Source organism: Paroedura picta, chromosome 11 (assembly GCF_049243985.1).
Source record: "Paroedura picta isolate Pp20150507F chromosome 11, Ppicta_v3.0, whole genome shotgun sequence".
Taxonomy (NCBI): domain Eukaryota; kingdom Metazoa; phylum Chordata; class Lepidosauria; order Squamata; family Gekkonidae; genus Paroedura; species Paroedura picta.
The window spans coordinates 63,380,547-63,399,324 of NC_135379.1; the positions used below are offsets into that span (position 1 = coordinate 63,380,547).

The window sequence follows — 18,778 nt, forward strand, 5'->3', positions numbered from 1 at the left end:
AAAAAGAGTATTTCAGGGCCAGAATGGGTGCAGAAAAGGGAAAGCAAAATGATCCATGGTTAGCATGTTTCTTATGAGTAAAGGCGGAAAATCTGAGGACTTTTCAGGTTAGACAAAGTATTGGGAGGGAATACAACATAGGTTTACAAAATTATACAATATACTAGCGATCCCCAACCTGTGGGCTGCGGACTACATGTGGTCCTTCGACTAATTGGAGGTGGGCCCTGAAGGACGCCTTCTCCCCCCCCCCCCGGCCCTTTACAACACACTTCGGGTGTCATTGTCTCCCATCACTCCCAGATATGGGACTATCTCGTTGCAGACAAACAAGCTCAGGGTTCCCACTGATTTGTCATTGTCATGAGTTAAAATTTCCATGAAAATAAAATGTTCCTTATGTTCATTGTTGTGGCGTGTCTGTATCTTATTTTGAAGGGATGTTTAAACATTACCATAGTGATCAGAGAGCGTTAGGACAGTGGTTGAGAGTAGAGGAGTAAACTACCCCCCCTCACCGGGCGTTGAGTGGTTCCCGATGTTGAGTGGTCCCCGGTGATAAAAAGGTTGGGGACCACTGCACTATACTACAACTCAGGGCATCCAGTGAAGTTGATGAGCAGTTAATGACGGAGGCCCAAAAGAAAGTGCTTCTTTTAACAACACAAATGTTATCTATTGGATGGACAGATGGATAGACAGACAGATATCTGGCACACCATGGAGATCCCACATCCTCTGCTGAGGTAGTTGCATTGCTTGCCAGTTGTGGCCTGGATCAGATTCAAGGTTTTGGTATTAACCTTCAAGGCAATTCAAGGCTTAGGCCCTGCCTACCTGAGGGATTGCTTGTCTCCCTATGCCCCGCACAGGGTCGTCCTCTCTGTGGGTGCTAATCTGCTAGTAGTCCAAGGTCCCAGAGAACCACACCTAGCCTTGACCCAGGCCAGGGCTTTTTCAGTCCTGGCCCCAACCTGGTGGAATGAGCTCCCTCACATAGCTTTCTCAGTTCCGCAAGACCTGAAAAACAGAGGTCTTCTGCCAGGCCTTTGGCCAGGACTAGGAACAACTGAGGCCCCTCCTCCAGCCAACATGATACCACTCTACAAATCTCCACCTTATGACAATTGACTGTAGAACTTCCAGCCACAAAATGCAGGTTTCCCCCTTTTAAACAATGAGAAACCCCTGAAACATTCTTCTTTGAGAAACTCCAGAAGTGGTGCGATCGTGCAAATTATGGTTGGGAAGCACAGCTGTGTACATGGCCAACTGGGGACCTTCTCCTTCTCCCTGGGAGGGCGGAGCAGATCAACATGACCATATATGGTCATATCACCCAATAAATATTTAACAAATTAAAAAATATATATTTTTAAGGGTTTCATGAAACCCTGGTTGAAAAATCTTGGTTTAGACAGTTGTAAAAAGGATTAGAAAAGTTCATAGACAAGAGGCCGATCTGAAGAAGTGTGCTTGATCGTAAAAGTGTATCTTTATCAATCAATGTGCCTATATATATTTGTGAAACGCCCCAGTGGGTGGAGCATGTCTGTGCAGTCCGAGTTCGATTCCAGCCCAACCAGGGTGCGGCTAGCCAGCCCACCCTCCCTAGCCAGCCGCAGCCTGGATACGCCAGAGCCTACCTGCCAGGCCTAGCATATGACACGCTCCACCCAGCCACCACTGGCCTCCAGGAGAAGGCGGTGGTGGCCAGAAGGCAGTGGCAGCTGCCAGGAGGAGGGGCCACAGCGGTGGCCAGCTGAAAGCGCCGGTGTAGCCTAGGACAAAGCGGAGTCGACTGCCAGGCTGCCAGGAGGAGAGGGCCGTAGCAGCCAGCCTAATGCACCTGTGGAGGTGTCCTCCTTCCCAGAGGTAAAGGAAGACATCATGGGTGTTTTCATTTCTCCTTACAGGGAGGCAGGGTCACTTTTGTCCTTTTCCGCTTCCTGTGTGGGCGTGCCTCTCTGTCCCAGTTTGAGACTTCCAGCACTGTATCAGGCATATCACCCAATCCTTACTCTATAGGAAACTTATAACATTAAACAGGAAAAGGAACATATCAAAGAGCACACAGCTAACAGGCTTATATGAAGGAACATAAGAAAAAAACAACTTCTAGGGAGGGGATGAAGATATCTTTCTTTACCTCTGGGGAGAATGACCCCTCCCAGGTAAGATTGCTGGTCGTTCGCACCCAGAGGCAGAACACATCTTGGGACCTTCCTGAGCAGTGTCCCCCCGGGTGGAAAGTTGCTACTTAAATATTACTTCTTGCAATACCACCTGTCCAAAGGCAGCATCAACGGAGCTGAACATGTCAATTTTATAGTGTCTTGTGAAGGTGGACACAGACGACTAGATCGCTGCCTTGCCTATTTCTTCCACAGTCATCTAGTTAAGCGAAGCTGCTGTAGTAGCCGCACTCTGCACTGAATGCGCCATGATCCTTTCTGGTATGGGTACCCCTGAGGCTTTGTACGCTTCAACAATGCAGTCTTTGATGCAACTGCTAATCAAGGATTTGGACATTCTGTCTCCTTTGTTCGGTGTTGAAACTGAGATAAATATGAATTCAGTCTTGTGAAATTCTGCTGTTCTGATGAGTAAGGCTTTTAGTGCTCTATGCACATCTAAATTGTGCCACAGTCTTTTACCTTTAATCTTAGAAATTACCGTGGAGATGGCCGCTGTCTGTCTCCTAAGCATAGCCACTAAGGTCTCAATCCAGTCCGTCCTGAAGGAAGTCCAGTGTATCTGCTATGTTGGGTGAAGAAGCTGACACCTTCTTCCTCCTACACCGACCCCGGAATACCTTCCAAGTATATTCAGATATTCGGTTTGTTGATGATTTTCATGCTGCCAGTATTGTCGACATCTGCTCCAAAACATAGCTGCAACATCCTCTTCAGACCTAAAGTCTTCAGCCTCTTTGTCTGTCGCCATGCCGTCCCGCTCTCTTCTTGAGCCGGGAGGGAATGAAGGGGGGGGGGGAGGGATCCGAATCAACAGCCTAACCAGCTGAGAAAACAACTCAACCCGAAGCTGGTGCAAGTGCAAGTAGGTAGGGGTGAAGAGAAGATAGAGAGATAAGACTTTTTCTAAAGCCTGCTAGCAGAGCTAGTAGAAGTGTGCTCTCCCTGATCTAGAGGCAGGAAAGAACTGGGACAGAGAGGCATGCCCACAAAAGAAGTGGAAAAGGAAAAAAGTGAGCCTGCCTCCCTGTAAGGAGAAATGGAAACACCCAAGATGTCTTCCGCCTCCAGGGGAGAAAGACAGAGGTGACCGCCAGGAGGGGGCAACAGCGGCGGTGGCTAGCAGAACGCACCACAGGAGTCCAGCAGAGGGTGGCGGCCGCCACCAAAAGGTGACAGCAGCGGCAGGCACCTGATGCCAATGGTGCCGCCCAGAAGACGGGGGCGCCCACTAGGAGCAGGTGGTGGTGGCACCCAGAAGAAGGTGGCCGCTGCCAGGAGGCGGTGCCGGCCACAGCACACAGCAGGCGATGGCAATGGCCACCAGGAGGAGGCACTGAGGCTGCCACTGCTGAAGAACCACGAGTGGCCTATGCAAGGGTCAGAGGCCTCCCGGTAGCAGCCTGGGGCCTGTGTCCAAGGCCGTGCAAAGTGTGCAGCCTACACCATGAGCCCTCCATACCGCCTCTGGCTGCGCAGTACCTTGAATAAAACATAGTTGGTCTTAAAGGTGCCACTTTTCCCTTCAGGCCCATCACTACTAACCAAGTATGACCTTTCAGCTGTTATGGGCTACAGCCAGTATTCAAATGTGCCCAAGTAAGTTTTGCGCTTCTTCCTTCCTTCCATAGACATCCTCCCTGTTTCATGTTAAACTTTTGAAATTGAGCAAGACTTCAAAATACATTTTCTTTTTAAAAGCAGTTCTTTAAAAAAACAAAACCTCTCTCGGATCCTGTCTTAGGAAATTTGAAGGAAAAAAGCAAATGTGTTTTACGTCTCACTCTCTTGTTTAAAGTTAATATTTTATTTATTTTATGGACAGACACGTCAATTTAATCCTAGTCACAGTCATCGCAAACCAGTTTTTTTTTCTGCTGAGGAGAAGTTGCGACATTAGTATATTAAGAAAATATCCAACTCACCCTCCCCAGGAGGCAGGCCTCGTTCTTTTTTCTCATCGCATTTGTTGCATTCACTGAAGTAAAGCAGCAAAAACATATCCAACAGGACCCAAACCAGTGAGGTGGCAAGGACCACCTTGCAATATGCAAACTTTCTCATGGCACTTTATGTCAAATGCAAAAATAGGTGTACATTGAAGTCAATGAGTCGGCCTTCAACCTCTTTCCGGAGATCATGTTCTGTATCTGCTGGGAAAAGCAAACATAATGCATTACAAAGGATATGAAGAAAGAAATGACATTTTGTGTTAGATGTTAAAGAGACTAAAGTTAACCCCAAAAATGTAAGCAATAACCTTTTATTGCTTAGGTCAGTATGGGTGACTAGTGAGACAGATCATAATGAAGGTATCAATACCGTTTTTCAGTACCACCGCTTCTTAAAACAAAATACGCTGTGCCCACATAACACTAAAGACTGTAACGTTCAGATTAATTCTCCTCCTTCTAAAGATTCCAAAAGTAGCCTAAGGCCTACACCAGAACAGTACCTTACAGACCATGGGGGGGGGGGTAAGCTTTATGGATTGAATCTGACAAAGGCAGCCTGGACGCGCAGTGATTCTCAACCTTCCTAATGCCGCAACCCTTTAATACAGTTCCTCGTGTTGTGGTGACCCCCAATCATAAAATTATGCAAGTGTTCTTTTGGTTCAAAGCACTGCATGCATTACTTGACATGATATAAACTATCTGAACATAAACAAGAACTGCAAGGATACCACTTAACTCCAGAGTAAAGACAAAGAATGCCAATTATTTCCTTACTCCAGAAGGGATTATACATTTTGGTGGATTAGAGTGATTAGAAACAGTTATGGAGTTGCACTATTTTATCACCTTTTGACCCAAAGAACTGAGTGTGACCTGTAACAACATGACCAGGACTCTTGGCATTATGCCATGATGAATTTTTAAAAATGCTTAACAGCATTCTAGCGAACTTAAAAGCTCACACTGGTGTGTGTCACTTTGCTAGTCCTAACAAAAGGTGTTGTGTGGTTTGTCACCTGATTCCCAACAGGAAAACAATGGCAGAGGTCCCTAGTCAAGAAGGCCACCCACAAATTAATCTTGCTTAGAGTGGGAACATCAGAATCAGTACCCACATATATGTTACATAAAAAACATTTTTTCAAATAAAAAGCAAAGCAACTGACCCACAATAAATAAAAGTTATAGTAATTCATTACATTTCTTAAGAAACTAACAAATGAAGTAATTCTGAAAACAAACACGATACTATGCAGCTGGTCATAATTAACGTATTTGTTTCTCCAAAAAAGGTTGATGCTTTTTTAGAAAACTTGAAAATGCCAGTCCTATTAACTTCTGACTGGAGTTTTCTTTTACCCTGCCAAATAATTTCATTGTTGCCTTTATATCATATTTACCAAAACAAGAACCTGCTTGATTTTTTCATCACATTCATTTTGCTTGCTTTAAATGCTCTACCTGCACATGTTCTTTTTCTCAAGGAAGTATTTTAACTGAATATTTACACTGCAGCCTTGCACACAGTTATTTGTAGACCCAAACTGAAGCCACTGGACCTTAAACACACGTGATAGGCAGAGAACTGTAGCTTGAATAATAAACTCTCAGGATGAACAAAACAAATCTATTTTTGTATACGTAGAGGGTTGTATGCAAGGTTAATGCATTTTATATTCCTCTGTTAACATTTAATACCATGTCAGGTCAGACCAAGCCTGGGAATGCTTTAATGGAATATTAAAAACTCTCTTCAGGAGGAAAATGTGATCTCTAGCCTTAGTTTTCATACAGTGAAACAAGTTTTCAAAAAAGGAAGATAAAGCCAAAATACTAAATGAGAGCTGCGAACCAATGAAATGCTTTAAGTCTTCATAACTGTCTTCTCTTGGAAGCAATCGCTCAACTACCAGCTTAAAGGAAGGAATAACATCAGATAGGCGCACCACACTCACCCGCTCTCAGACTGCCTACAGAACAGTCTCTCCACTGTTCACCTTCAGAAGATCTGGCTGGATCCAACCCTACAGTTTGTGTTCTATCACTCCTCACAGCAAAAAGTGGTTCATTCTATCCGTGTTGGATGCCATGCTCTCACAGACCTCGCCACCTTTTCCTGAGCATACTTACTGATAAGGCACAACCTTATATGTGCACAAAGTGGGGGAAAGAATGATGCTATCGAGACTTTGGATTAATGTTTGATGGACACTGTTTGTACAAAAAACACAAAACCTTCCTAAAATGGAAAACAAAATGCAGCTTTTACAACCCTTCCCCCCTCCATTTTTTCCCTCAAGTTACTGGAAGTACTATTCATGACTTTTTCTAAATACATTTTGCATTTCCCACTTTGACAGTTATATAACTAAGTAAAAGGTCTCATTACAGTCAATATTTTAAGAAGTATTCCTTGAGATTAGTTCAGAGAAATGGAAGAACTACTTTTGTTGTAAGGAGCGGTAAATACTGCCTGCCCTTATGAGGGATCTCTCAAAGATGCAGAGGTCTTGAGTAATTGGTAAAGGTAAAGGTATCCCCTGTGCAAGCACCGAGTCATGTCTGACCCTTGGGGTGACGCCCTCTAGCGTTTTCATGGCAGACTCAATACGGGGTGGTTTGCCAGTGCCTTCCCCAGTCATTACCGTTTACCCCCCAGCAAGCTGGGTACTCATTTTACCGACCTCGGAAGGATGGAAGGCTGAGTCAACCTTGAGCCGGCTGCTGGGATTGAACTCCCAACCTCATGGGCAGACAGATTCAGACAGCATGTCGCTGCCTTACCACTCTGCGCCACAAGAGGCTCTTTGAGTAATTGGTAGCCCCCAAGTTTTAAGACTCTCCTGGCTGAACAATTAATGTCTTAAATCTTAGAAATGTTAGTGGTACTGTTTTGATGAGTTCAAACTATTTCTTGGTCAACCCATTCAAGACAGCATTTGGCCTCCCATTCAGGAATCTGTGTATAACAAGGGGGCTGTTGGCCACTGTCCTTTTTAAAAACTTATTCGTATGGGAATGTCTTGACTGACTTATCCATCAAGTCAGAGAGGACTGATGCCAATGCCTGTGTATAGTAGCAGCTTGGAGACCTTGTTTGATACCATCCTGCAGGAAATAATTGAGGATGTCCCTGATACTGGGAGACATGACAGATCTTCCTCCTGCACTACCTGACGAAAGCTTTCTAAGTATAAAATTTTAGTCGTAGATTATTTTATGGAAGAATGAATTGTATTAGTGACTTCAGTTTTGTTGTATTAGTTTTAATAGCACTTGCTCTCCAGGCGGTTAACCTCAACCAGCTTGGATTGCCAGACTGGGTCTTGGTACTGGAGGTCCAATGATATTGACATTTGAAGGAGAGTCAAAAAAACCAAGGTCTCCTTTACCAGGATGGCACCACTAGTATAACTTGAAGCCATCTGATCCTTCTCAGTAGCTTCGGAAGTACTGGTACAGGTGGGAAGGCATACAATAACCTGTTAGGCCAAGGTATGGTCGGAGCACCTATGCTCTCTGCTTCTTAATGATGGAATCTGCAGAAGAAGCATGGAGCTTAATGGTTCAGGTGAGACACAAATGGGATCAGATCATGACCAGATTGATGGTTTGCTAGTTTAACTCATCTGTCTAAATATTGGCCATGTTTTGAATGTGTTCGGCTCTTATGGACCATTGTGTCTTCTCCACCCTGGGCAAGGCCTTGAGAATCTCCTTGTGAAGGGCTGATGACCTGAAGCTGCACAGTCTGTTTAGATACATTTTGGCTGCAATATTGTCTATCCAAACCCAATATACTTCTCAAAAATGAAAACTCTGAAGTGGAGAAGGGCTTGGTAGATTATTCTCATCTCCAAGGTATTGATGGTTGAAAAACTTCCCAGAGGTGACTAGAGGCCACGCACTGCTGTTCCAACCAGGCCTGCTCCCCAACTGAAAAGACTGAAACGCCATTTACCCGTGAAGCTTTCTGTTCCTGCAGAACTTCATATCCCAAAGAAGTTGCAAGATGAAACAACCATCACAACATATCCAAATCACCACTGAAGCTCATCATTAAAGCTGTGACCAATTCAACTGTGTCTGTGTTCCTGATAGTGGGAAGATAAGGGACACTATCCTTTCAAAATCTACTCACATTAGATGTCTCAGTGATGAGGTATGTCAGAACCCAGTGCCTGCATCTTTCTCATTTTTTTACTGGAGCACTAGCAAGAATGATTATCCAACCACTTTAGTGTCTTTTTGACTTCCCTATACAGTAATGTTCCTGAACCATGAAGTTTTTATGTTGGGTCTATAAGTGTGCAGTTGAGAATACAGTGTTCTGGAACAATAACTAAGAATATTGGCTGTGTTTATAATTGTGGGGGAGAGCAGGAGAGCCTTCCTCACTTCCTTCCTTTGCCCCCTTTCCTTCCTCTTTCTTTCATTTCTTTCTTCTCCCTCCCTCTTTTTCTTTCTCTCTCTCTCTCTCTTCCTTCCTTATTTCATTTACATTCCTTGATTTCTGGAGAGCTAGCAGAACCCTTGTCCATCACCTTTAGGACCTCTCAGAAGACTGAAGAGGTGCCAGAAAACTGGAGAAGAGTACATGTTGTCTCAATCTTCAAAAAAAAGGGAGGAGAGATGACCCAGGAAACTACAGGCCAGTGAGTCAGACCTCAACTGCAGAAAAGATAATGTAGCAGATTTTAAAGGGGGTGATCTGCAATCATCTGGGCAACAATTTGTTGATCCAGGGAAGTCAACATGGATTTGTCTCCCACATGTCCTGCCAGACCAGCCTGGTTTCCTTCGTTGACTGAGTGACGGGCTTATTAGATTGTGGAACCTCTGTGGATGTTGTTTACCCAGATTTCAGTCAGGCTTCCCGTGGATGTTTCCCGTGGATTTTCAGATGGTTAGGTGGACAGGGAAATGCTAGAAAACCACACCCACAGAGTGGTTGTCAGTGGTATTTCATCAGAGTGGAGGGAGGTGAGCAGTGGGGTGCCACAGGGCTTGGTACTGGGTCCGGTACTTTTCAATATTTTTATCAATTATCTGGATGAAGGGGTAGGGGGATTCATAAAATTTGCGGATGACACCGAATTGGGAGGAGTAGCAAACAACCCAGAAGAAACAATAAAGAAACAACACCAGTATCTACAGCCCCCAGAAGCCAACCACCCAGTGTAGGCTGGGTGTCTGTGTATATATGTCTCTGTGTGTGCATGTCCAGCCTACTGGCTAATCAGAAAAAGTCTGTTTATTCTGGAAGCTATTAAAGAAAAATGAAACTACTATCTGCTTTATGCCACAGGAAAATAACACTGAATTTCCACATTCCCACAAAGAGATGAGAAATCAGGAATTGACACTTCCTGTATGGAAGTACAAACAACTGCTATTGTGTTACCTATTGTAGTAAAATGCTTTGCTGAAAGTTCCTAGTGCACTAGATTAGTCATATCTTTATTTGACTCTTACTAGGAAGAATTCTGCACAAGCTGTACCAAGCTTATTTATGCCCATGTATGGCATATATGCAGCACAAGCATGTAACATTTAAGGTTAAGAAACATGACTGATATCTCAAACTAGAATACTGGAAGTTATTCTGAAGTAATTTTGAGGCAGCATATGAACAGTTCCATCAGTATTTCAGATTTACTGCTTGGTGCAAAAACAGATTCACTAAATACATACAGGGTAGTATACTTACACAAGAGTAATTACTACTGAGATCCAAATAAGTATCAGCAATACCAAAACTGGGAACCTTGTGTCGGTCAGCCTCTGTCCAACCACCCATATCCAAAAGAACCTAACAATATAGAGTTGAATTGGATTCAGAAAGTGAAAGGTGGGGGATTTGGAGGAGAAATGCCCACTGGGTATTTACTATGAAAGGCCTTCTTCTTTGAGGAAAGGAGAACATCTTGGTGGGTAATTCCCACCATCTATTCAAGGAGGCAGGAACTACATTTTTCATCTTCCTGTCTCCTCTAAGAGGGTCATCCCACCTTCAGTTCAGACCTCCAAAAGTCCTAGTCAAAGCTAGCCTATAAGACTGTCCATAATAGATAACATGTAACGTAAACAAGCAATAATATAGAACAGTTAAGACAGAAAGAAGCTAAATAAAACTAGAAAGGCTGTAGGTTTATTGTCCTACTAGTTGATGATGACTTGGGAGGGATACAATGTCCTCCATTCCTCAGAGAAGGATGGCCTTACAAGATATGTACCCAATGGTCATTCTCCCTGAGGTGGAGGACATCTTGGTGGGATCTCCCACTGCATTTCCAATTTTCTCGGTGGGTCTTTTCTGTGCCAGAGGCTTCTTCTGTCCAATGCAGATTAGATTAGAAATCAGCGCTCCTAACCACTACACCAAGATGGCTTCTATAATACACGCTTTGAGACAGCTGCTGATGGCAGCTCTGGACCTTTTATTCCCCAAGTTTTGTGGGAAATAGAAATGAGTAGAAAAACTAGGTAACCCAGTTTTCTGCACATGGAGGAGGCATGGGAGATGAGACCCAGCACTTGAGATTAGAGTCTGCTACTCTTTAACCATTTACCATACTGGATCTCAAGTTTATTTATTTATATTTATATACCACCCTCCACAAAGACTCAGGGCAGTTTGAGCAGGTGGAGGAGGGCCAGCACCCAGGAAAGCCTCAGTGCAGGCATCTGTCCTAGCGCCATTTGTGCTCCTGGGTACAACGTGCTTTACTCCTACCTATATGTACTATTTGATGAAACTGATTTCAATGTATCTGAAGGTGTCTGCTTCTACGCATGCTAAGTTTTTCAGTTCTCCTTTATACCTAGTTGAACTTTGCTGGTCTTGGAGGTGCCACTGGACTCAAAGGTCATTCTCAAATCTGTTTGTTAACTCTGTATTTGTATGCTAGTTTATTGTCATTCACAGATTATCAATTGCCTTAATCCAATCTCAACTATAACACCACAATTGCTTATGCATTTACCTCTTTTGCTAGCCCATGTTCAACTCTTCACACCATTTAATACTAAGAATCTAAAGGAAGATGTGATTTAATAAATATTACGTATAGTTGTAGTTAGTAAAGCTACAAGTATAGTTAAGTAAAGCTACAAAAATCTTATTAAAACTGTAAAATGAAATGTATAACAAAATTGTAAACAATTTTTTCCTTTTCATATATTTTCATTTTTGCTTTTTCTTTTGATTGGTTCACAAAATTCTGGTTGAAAAAGCCTGCTGTATGGGCTCTTAAGGAATTGTAAGATGCTAAACAGTGTTAACACCTTTCTATTTACAACCTTATCACAGTACATACAAACATTGATTCTGGATCAATGTCTTATCAGAATGGAACACAGGAGTCCCAAAGTTATTATCTGAGATCCTCATGACTATTCTATTTTCACAGATATTCAGTTGCTAAAGTATTACTGAAATATTTAAATACTAGTAATCAAGCCCATTGCAGTTCGAAATGCAATGGGCGCTAGCAGTCAGAGTGGTTTGGGGGGGGGGACTACCTGCAGTCTTTGGGCGGGCTTTGAAAGGGGAGAAGGGGGAAGGGGAAGGGACATGCTCCCACCCCCCACCCACCCTCTCTCTCAGAAACCCCCCCCCGAAAAGCGGAGCCGCGGTCCTCCCTCCCAAGGCGAGTCAGAACCCCAGGTTCACTCACCGCCCTCGCGCTGGTCCTGGCTGGTCTCTGCTGTTTGTCTTCGGCCATCGCACTTGCTGATTCGTGGGGCTCCGTTGGGTGGCGGGGCCTCCCCCGAGCAGCGGTTCTTTTCCCCTTCCCAGCCCTGGACGGACTTCCCTCCCGCATTGCTTCATCCACCCACAGGTGGACTAAGAAGCGCGCAGCACGGGCTAGCCCAGGGGTAGTCAAACTGCGGCCCTCCAGATGTCCATGGACTCCAATTCCCAGGAGCCTCCTGGGAGCGGCTCCTGGGAATTGGAGTCCATGGACATCTGGAGGGCCGTAGTTTGACTACCCCTGGGCTAGCCCATTGCAGGCAGCCGCTGTAGCGAGTGTTGTTTTGGCGCAGGGGAGTGACGTCAACCTGTAATGGCTGCCCCCGTGCGACTCCCACGTGGGCCAGTCATCCAGGAAGCGGCGGTGGCTGAGGCTGGTGCGTCAGCGGAGGTCGGTGTCTTCGCAGGGGGAGGTTTCGGTGAGTTCCAGCGTGGCTTGACGGGTGTTTTAGTCTCACTTCGGCGGCGGGATTTTTTTTTTGTGCTAGGTGGAGTCCGGGAGTTCCCCCCTGCGGCGGGCCGAGCGGCGGTTCTCCCTTTTTTTTTTTGTGAGTCTGGGAGTCCCCCAGGCAGCGTGCAAAGCGGCGCGTCTCTTTTTTTGTATTTTTTGGAGTCCGGGAGTTCCCCGCTGCGGCGGGCCGAGCGGCGGTTCTCCCTTTTTTCTTTTTGTGAGTCTGGGAGTCCCCCAGGCAGCGTGCAAAGCGGCGCGTCTCTTTTTTTGATTTTTTTGGAGTCCGGGAGTTCCCCGCTGCGGCGGGCCGAGCGGCGGTTCTCCCTTTTTTTTTTTTTGTGAGTCTGGGAGTCCCCCAGGCAGCGTGCAAAGCGGCGCGTCTCTTTTTTTGCTTTTTTTTGGAGTCCGGGATTCCCCCAGGCCACGGCCCGAGCGGCGGGTCTTTTTTTTTCCTCGAGGAGTCCGTGGGTTCCCCCAGGCGGCGGCCTGACGCGGCGAGAGGCGCTTCGCGCCTCTCGCCGCGTCAGGCCACTGTGGGCTCCGTCAGGCGGTTGCCTGACGCGGCGAGAGGCGCTTTGCGCCTCTCGCCGCCTCAGGCCGGGAGCAACTGCGAGCCGCGCTGCGCGCGGCTCGCAGTTCCTGGGGCTGGGAATCGGAGGGACCAATCGGCAGGCGCTTCGCGCCTGCCAATTGGTCCCTCCGATTGTCTGTCATGAGGAAGGGTCCAATCTGGACCCTTCCTCATCCCGGACTCATCCCGCCCCAGGACCCCTTACTGTTTTATTTAGTCCGTGGCGCCCGCGGCGCCACGGGCGGTTTACAGATTTTATTAACAATATATATGTTAGTTACTGTTAGTTACTAAGGGGTGGAGTGGTAAAAACCAACCCCCCAGCCCCACCCCCAAGAGCGTATAACTACACATCTGTGGATTGGAGCATAAGCAGTTAGTTCCCCAGTAAGTTTGCTATTCCAGAAAGAGACACACTGAACTTAGGGGTCACAACAAAGTGAACCTGCTTAGGTTCTGACCACTGGTCTTAAAAGGATGCCTAGTGATGTCACAACAGTGAGTGATTGCTGCAATTAGGTTAAGTAGGCTCTTGCAGTTGAGCAAAGAAACAAGATGGAGCAACCAGGCCAGTAAAAACTAATGCCTGAACTATCCAGGTTATGTTACCAAAAGGTCCATCCTGGAAAGCCAAATTACTTCCTAATCAATTCTTGTCTGTTAGATTATAACTGGTCAAAAAATCACTATAAAACTACCCAACGTTTCATAAGGCAGATAATCCTATCTTTGAACTCTAATTTTTGTATCTTGCTGTTTTGAGACAAAAGTCAAGTCAACTGATTTTCTCCCTTAAGATTATTTAATTGCCTCATTTAATAATGCAGACTGCAATGCAATTAGCTCTTAAGTAATTTCCCCACCATTTGCAAATCCGCAGACAACCTTGAAACGGTAGAATAACCCACCGGGTGTTAGCAGGCACCATTTTTTAAAATCATAATACTATTGTTAAATTTCATTTGCCCCACATTTCTCCCAAATGGAGAGCCAAAGTAGTTTATAATTGTTCTCCATTTTATCCTCACAACTCTGTGAGGCAGGTCTGGTCCAAGGTCATCCAATACTGCAGGATCTATGGCAGTTTCAAACTGAGATCTCCCAGATCCTAGCCCAGTACTCCAACACCAAAGTAGCTCTACCACCATCCTAAAGATAATGTTCTTCACTTACAATATCTTATTTGGAATGAGAGAAGAGATAAATGAATATACAGAACTATGGTCATCCGTAGCCCCATCATTACCCACTTCCTAGATCAGAGGTTCTCAACGTGGGGGTCGCGACTCCTTGAGGGGGTCATTCGGCCCTTTCCCAGGGGTATCAGCAGTGGCCAAGGTGGCTGTGGCATGGCGGTGGCCTCCTCTGCCCACCTTGGAGCTTAGTGAGGCTGCGCAGAGGCCAACGCCATGGCGAGCAGGAGCAGTGGCAGTGATAACCATGGCGGTGGCGGAATGGCGCTGGCCACCTCCACACTGCCTTGGAGCTTACCAAGGTGGCGCAGAGAAGGCCAGCAGCACAGCAAGCAGGAGTGGCGGTGGTGGCTTGTGTGCATGCGCGCCACTGCTGCCCCTGTTATAGGGGTTGCAGCACTAGGGCGGTTGAGAACCGCTGTCCTAGATAGATCTATAGTTCTGGTCATTTAACCACCTGAATCTATCTTAATGGAAGGCATTATATTAAGCCACAAACGCAGATGCCAACTTTTCTGCCACATAGACCCAGACAACACAATCACTGGACCTTCAGCACCTCAGGCTTATTCACATGCTCTTCTTCTAATACTGTAAATGCCATTTAAGGCCTACAATGTTCTCTTTGGTTCTCATCATAGGGCAAACAGGACGAACCATACACCAAAGGATAAATGGTGAGAAATACGACATCAAGAATTACAAGACTAAGAAACTTGCTGGAGAACACTTCAACCTTCCCAGATATAAAATGGGGGACCTCAAAGTAGCTGTCAAGAACAGATTAGAAAGGGAAATCACTGAGTTGCAAGTTATTACAACACTCCAAACAATGAAATCCTCGGGACTTAACAGGGATGTTGGTTTCTTATCTGACTACATATGCTAACCTCATTCAGTCCTTGTATCTGCATTCTCACTAATCCCCCCCTAAGGGCATTATGTCCTCTGTTTTATTTCTCACTTGGAATAATAGATTAGAACAGGAAATTGTAATTCTCTGATCTAGAGACAGGGGAGATAACTCTACACTGTTAATTGTCCCACTTCTAAGAAGCTGTTGTTAGGTCGCAACGAAGATAAAGAAGAAGAGTTGGTTCTTATATGCCGCTTTTCTCTACCCGAAGGAGGCTCAAAGCGGCTTACATTCGCCTTTCCTTCCTCTCCCCACAACAGACACCCCATGAGGTGAGTGGGGCTGAGAGAGCCCTAATATTACTAAAGAAGCTCCCTGGTTCAGTCCCCCGCACCTCCCACCAGATTGTAGGTGTTGGTCTGATCTATAGCATATCCAGGGCACAGTGACCAGAGTCCAGGTCGAGGGGGTGCAGGAGAACTCTGGCAAGTTGGCCAGCCGATGGTCTTCTCTCAGTCAGGTCCCTTGGTGGCAGGCGTACTGGCTAGCTGAGAAGATTTGCGGGGCTGGTGGCCTGGCCAGTGAAGGAAGGACAGCTTTATCAGTGCTGTGGTGAGCCCAAGGTCACCCAGCTGCCTGCATGTGGGGGGAGTGCAGAATCGAACCCGGCATGCCAAATTAGAAGTCTGCACTCCTAACCACTACACCAAACTGCTTGAGAAGAGACGGATGGAACATAATGGCAGGGTCTTAGTTAATTAGTTTATGTATTTCACCATTAGGGATACATCTGCACATCAATCTCCCAATGTTGACATATTTATTTCCTGCATTATGTTTCCCCAGAGGGCAGACTTGTTATTCCTGTTTGGTCTTTGAATCTGTCAAGGTCGCCCTGATGGATGACCTCTATTGCCAGCTGGATTGAGGCGGGTCAGCGCTGCTCGCGTTGCTCAATCTCACAGCAGCATTTGATACAGTTGACCATGAGCTCCTAGCCTGCCGTCTCGCTGAAGCCAGGATACAAGGCACAGCTCTTCATAGGAACCTGGGAGTGATCTCTGATACTTCCCTCTCTATGGAGGCTCAGGTCACAAGAGTAGCACACCTGGCATGCTTCCACTTGCGCCAAGTTAAACTACCTACCTGGCCCCAGAGGGACTGCCTCTCTGCTTTTGCCCCTCAAAGAGCTCTATGCTCAACTAATTCCAACATGCTGGTGATCCCTGGCCCTAAGGAAGCATGCCTGGCCTCAACCAGGGCCAGGATGTTCTCTATCCTGGCTCCCAGGGAAGACCAGGGCCCTGGCAGAGCGAGCACAGAGTTCTTTCACCAAGCCTTCGGTTGGGGCCAGTGAACTGATAACATCTATTGGGCGACCCAACCCCCCCCCCACACACACACACACACATCAGTTATCCCCACAAGAAACATCATAAGGCATCATCAGTCCAGGCAATAGTTACAATATGGTTATCTGGTTAAAAGTTTGAATGTTTATAATGTTAACATAAGTTACTGAGCTGAATTTCTTAACTTCCTGGGCATTGTACCACACATTATAATGGTATGTATTTATTTGTTTGTTTATTTAATGTGCCATCCTCCCCAAAGGGTCAAGGCGGCTCACATAAAACACAAACAATAAAGATAACTCAGTTAAATAATAATACAGTAATAACGGCAAGCAACATAGTAGAACAATAAGGAGAAGATTAAATTAACACAGACTGATAGCCCAGCAGGTTGGGCGGAACTGCAAGTGGGCGCCATAGGAGGGAGGCTCAGGGGCAGGACCCATGGGAAGTGGTGGTTCAGGTCGACCTCAACCAAATGCCTAGCAGAGGAGCTCCCTTTTGCAGGTGTAAACCGTGTTAAGCCGCAAGGGGAGCAGCATAAAAATGTATGCTGTATGCTAATTTACTGTTCACCTTCTACCTATATGTATGGACTGGTAATTTCCATTTCATTGTATGTAAAGAAGTATCAAAACTTTTTCCTAAAGGTGCTACTGGACTCAAACTTTGTTCTACAGCTTGAGACCAACACAGCAACCCACCTGAAGCTAACACACTCAAGTCAATTATACGTATTATAATTATGCATATGCATGCCTTGCAGACCTCAATCACTTATAAATTATGCAGTGCTGATAGCTATGGAAAAAATTACAGCTATTAACTTAAGAATTTATGAGGAGGGAATGTGGCTCAGTGGTAGAGCATCTGCTTTGCATGCAAAAGGTCTCAGGTTCCATCACCAGCATCTCTAGTTAAAAGGGTCAAGAAGTGGGTGCACACTTCCACTTGAGAGCCGCTGCCAGCCAGAACAGATAATACTGATCTTTATAGACAACAGCCTGATTTGGTATAAGGCTGTTTCTTGTGTTCTCCTTTACACTCCGGAAATCTCACAACTTTCAGAATAAAAGACTATCTGAGGTTAGTGATCTTATCTAGACGGGAGACAAGAAAGGCCAGGAAAAAGAATCTGGACATTTGGGGGAACACAGAAAAAAATAAGAATTCTCTTTTGGAATGCATGAAATGCTTAACAGAAAACAAACAGCAAATGCTTAACAGAAAACAAAGATAATGGGCATTTCATGTATACAGACATACTGTCAGTGATCTAAAGATACACTTATTTTGTCAACAAAATCATAGTTAAAATATTTGTAAGGGTTCAATGTTTTCAGCATTATAAAGTTCATGACTGTGTGAAATGGTTTCTTTTTGGTTACAAGGTCTGTGTCTTCTATTTTCAACTTGTTTCCTGTCTATAATGGGAAAAAACTAAACATGCTAAACTAGAACAGAGTATCGCCATTCACGGCATTCTACAATATTGGACAAAGTCACTTCTGTAGAAAAGGCACGCCGAAGAACACTCTCCTGGGAGTAAGTCTCACTGACTAAAATGGAACTTGCATTTGAGTAGGCCCACTTAGAATTGCACCCCACTATCGTTTTCCTGGAAGTAAGCCCTACTGAATAAAATGAATAGGCCTGCTCAGAATTGCTCCTTAGCAGTGTAACTGGAATTCTACTATTCCCGATTGAGTAACATGGGACCTCGGAGCAGACATGCTTAGGAACACACTTCATACGGCATTTATACTTTAAGACTGCCAAGGCCTATTACCAAAATTGCTCTATCCCCAACATCTCCAGAATTGCTTTCTTCTGCCGTAAGCAAAAGTCATTATGTTGCACTGCCACTGGAAAAACAATTACACAAAATGATATATATTTAACTAAATAACACAGTTTACATAACTGTGCATTTAAAATTCATATGGAGACCCAACACACTTGAGGGGACAAGCTTTTCTGGGTCATCTTTTCACTGCCTCAAAAATCATTCTGTACAGTAGTTGGTGTATGGGCAGTCTGCCTTTATCTGATGTTCTCATGCCTTCTAGTTTCAAACGCTGCCAAAAGTAATTAGACCCTGCAAGCTGGAAAATTTGGCCACATTTAAAAGAAACTCTTTTTGAGAAAAGCAGAAATTCCACATTCACAAAAAAGCTCATAAATATAACATTCAAAGTAGTCACTTGTTTTCACGTGGAATTTAATGGGTTCATTTGTCAAAAACAAAAACCTGTGCTTAAGGCTGTCTCGGTATGAAGTAAAATACTTCATACTTTATCTGTATAAACAGACAATATCAACTAATATACATGCATTCTCCACTATGACTCCTACCTTGTGGAACAAGCCTGCCTAAAGGGGTCAGGATGGCTCCCACACGTCTATCATTTGGCAGGATGTACAACAGCAATTTTATTTATTT

At 45.0% G+C, this 18,778-nt stretch overlaps 1 protein-coding gene across 1 annotated transcript in view; it reads right to left on the reverse strand.

Annotated features, from left to right (window-relative positions):
- Window positions 1–11,851, reverse strand: part of GALNT1 (polypeptide N-acetylgalactosaminyltransferase 1) — a 45,868-nt gene extending 34,017 nt beyond the window's left edge. Inside the window, 2 exon segments of the mRNA XM_077304403.1 lie at window positions 4,121–4,345; window positions 11,833–11,851. Coding sequence (XP_077160518.1) covers window positions 4,121–4,259 — 139 coding nt within the window. The 5' untranslated portion in view covers window positions 4,260–4,345; window positions 11,833–11,851.
- Between the last annotated feature and the right edge of the window lie 6,927 nt (window positions 11,852–18,778).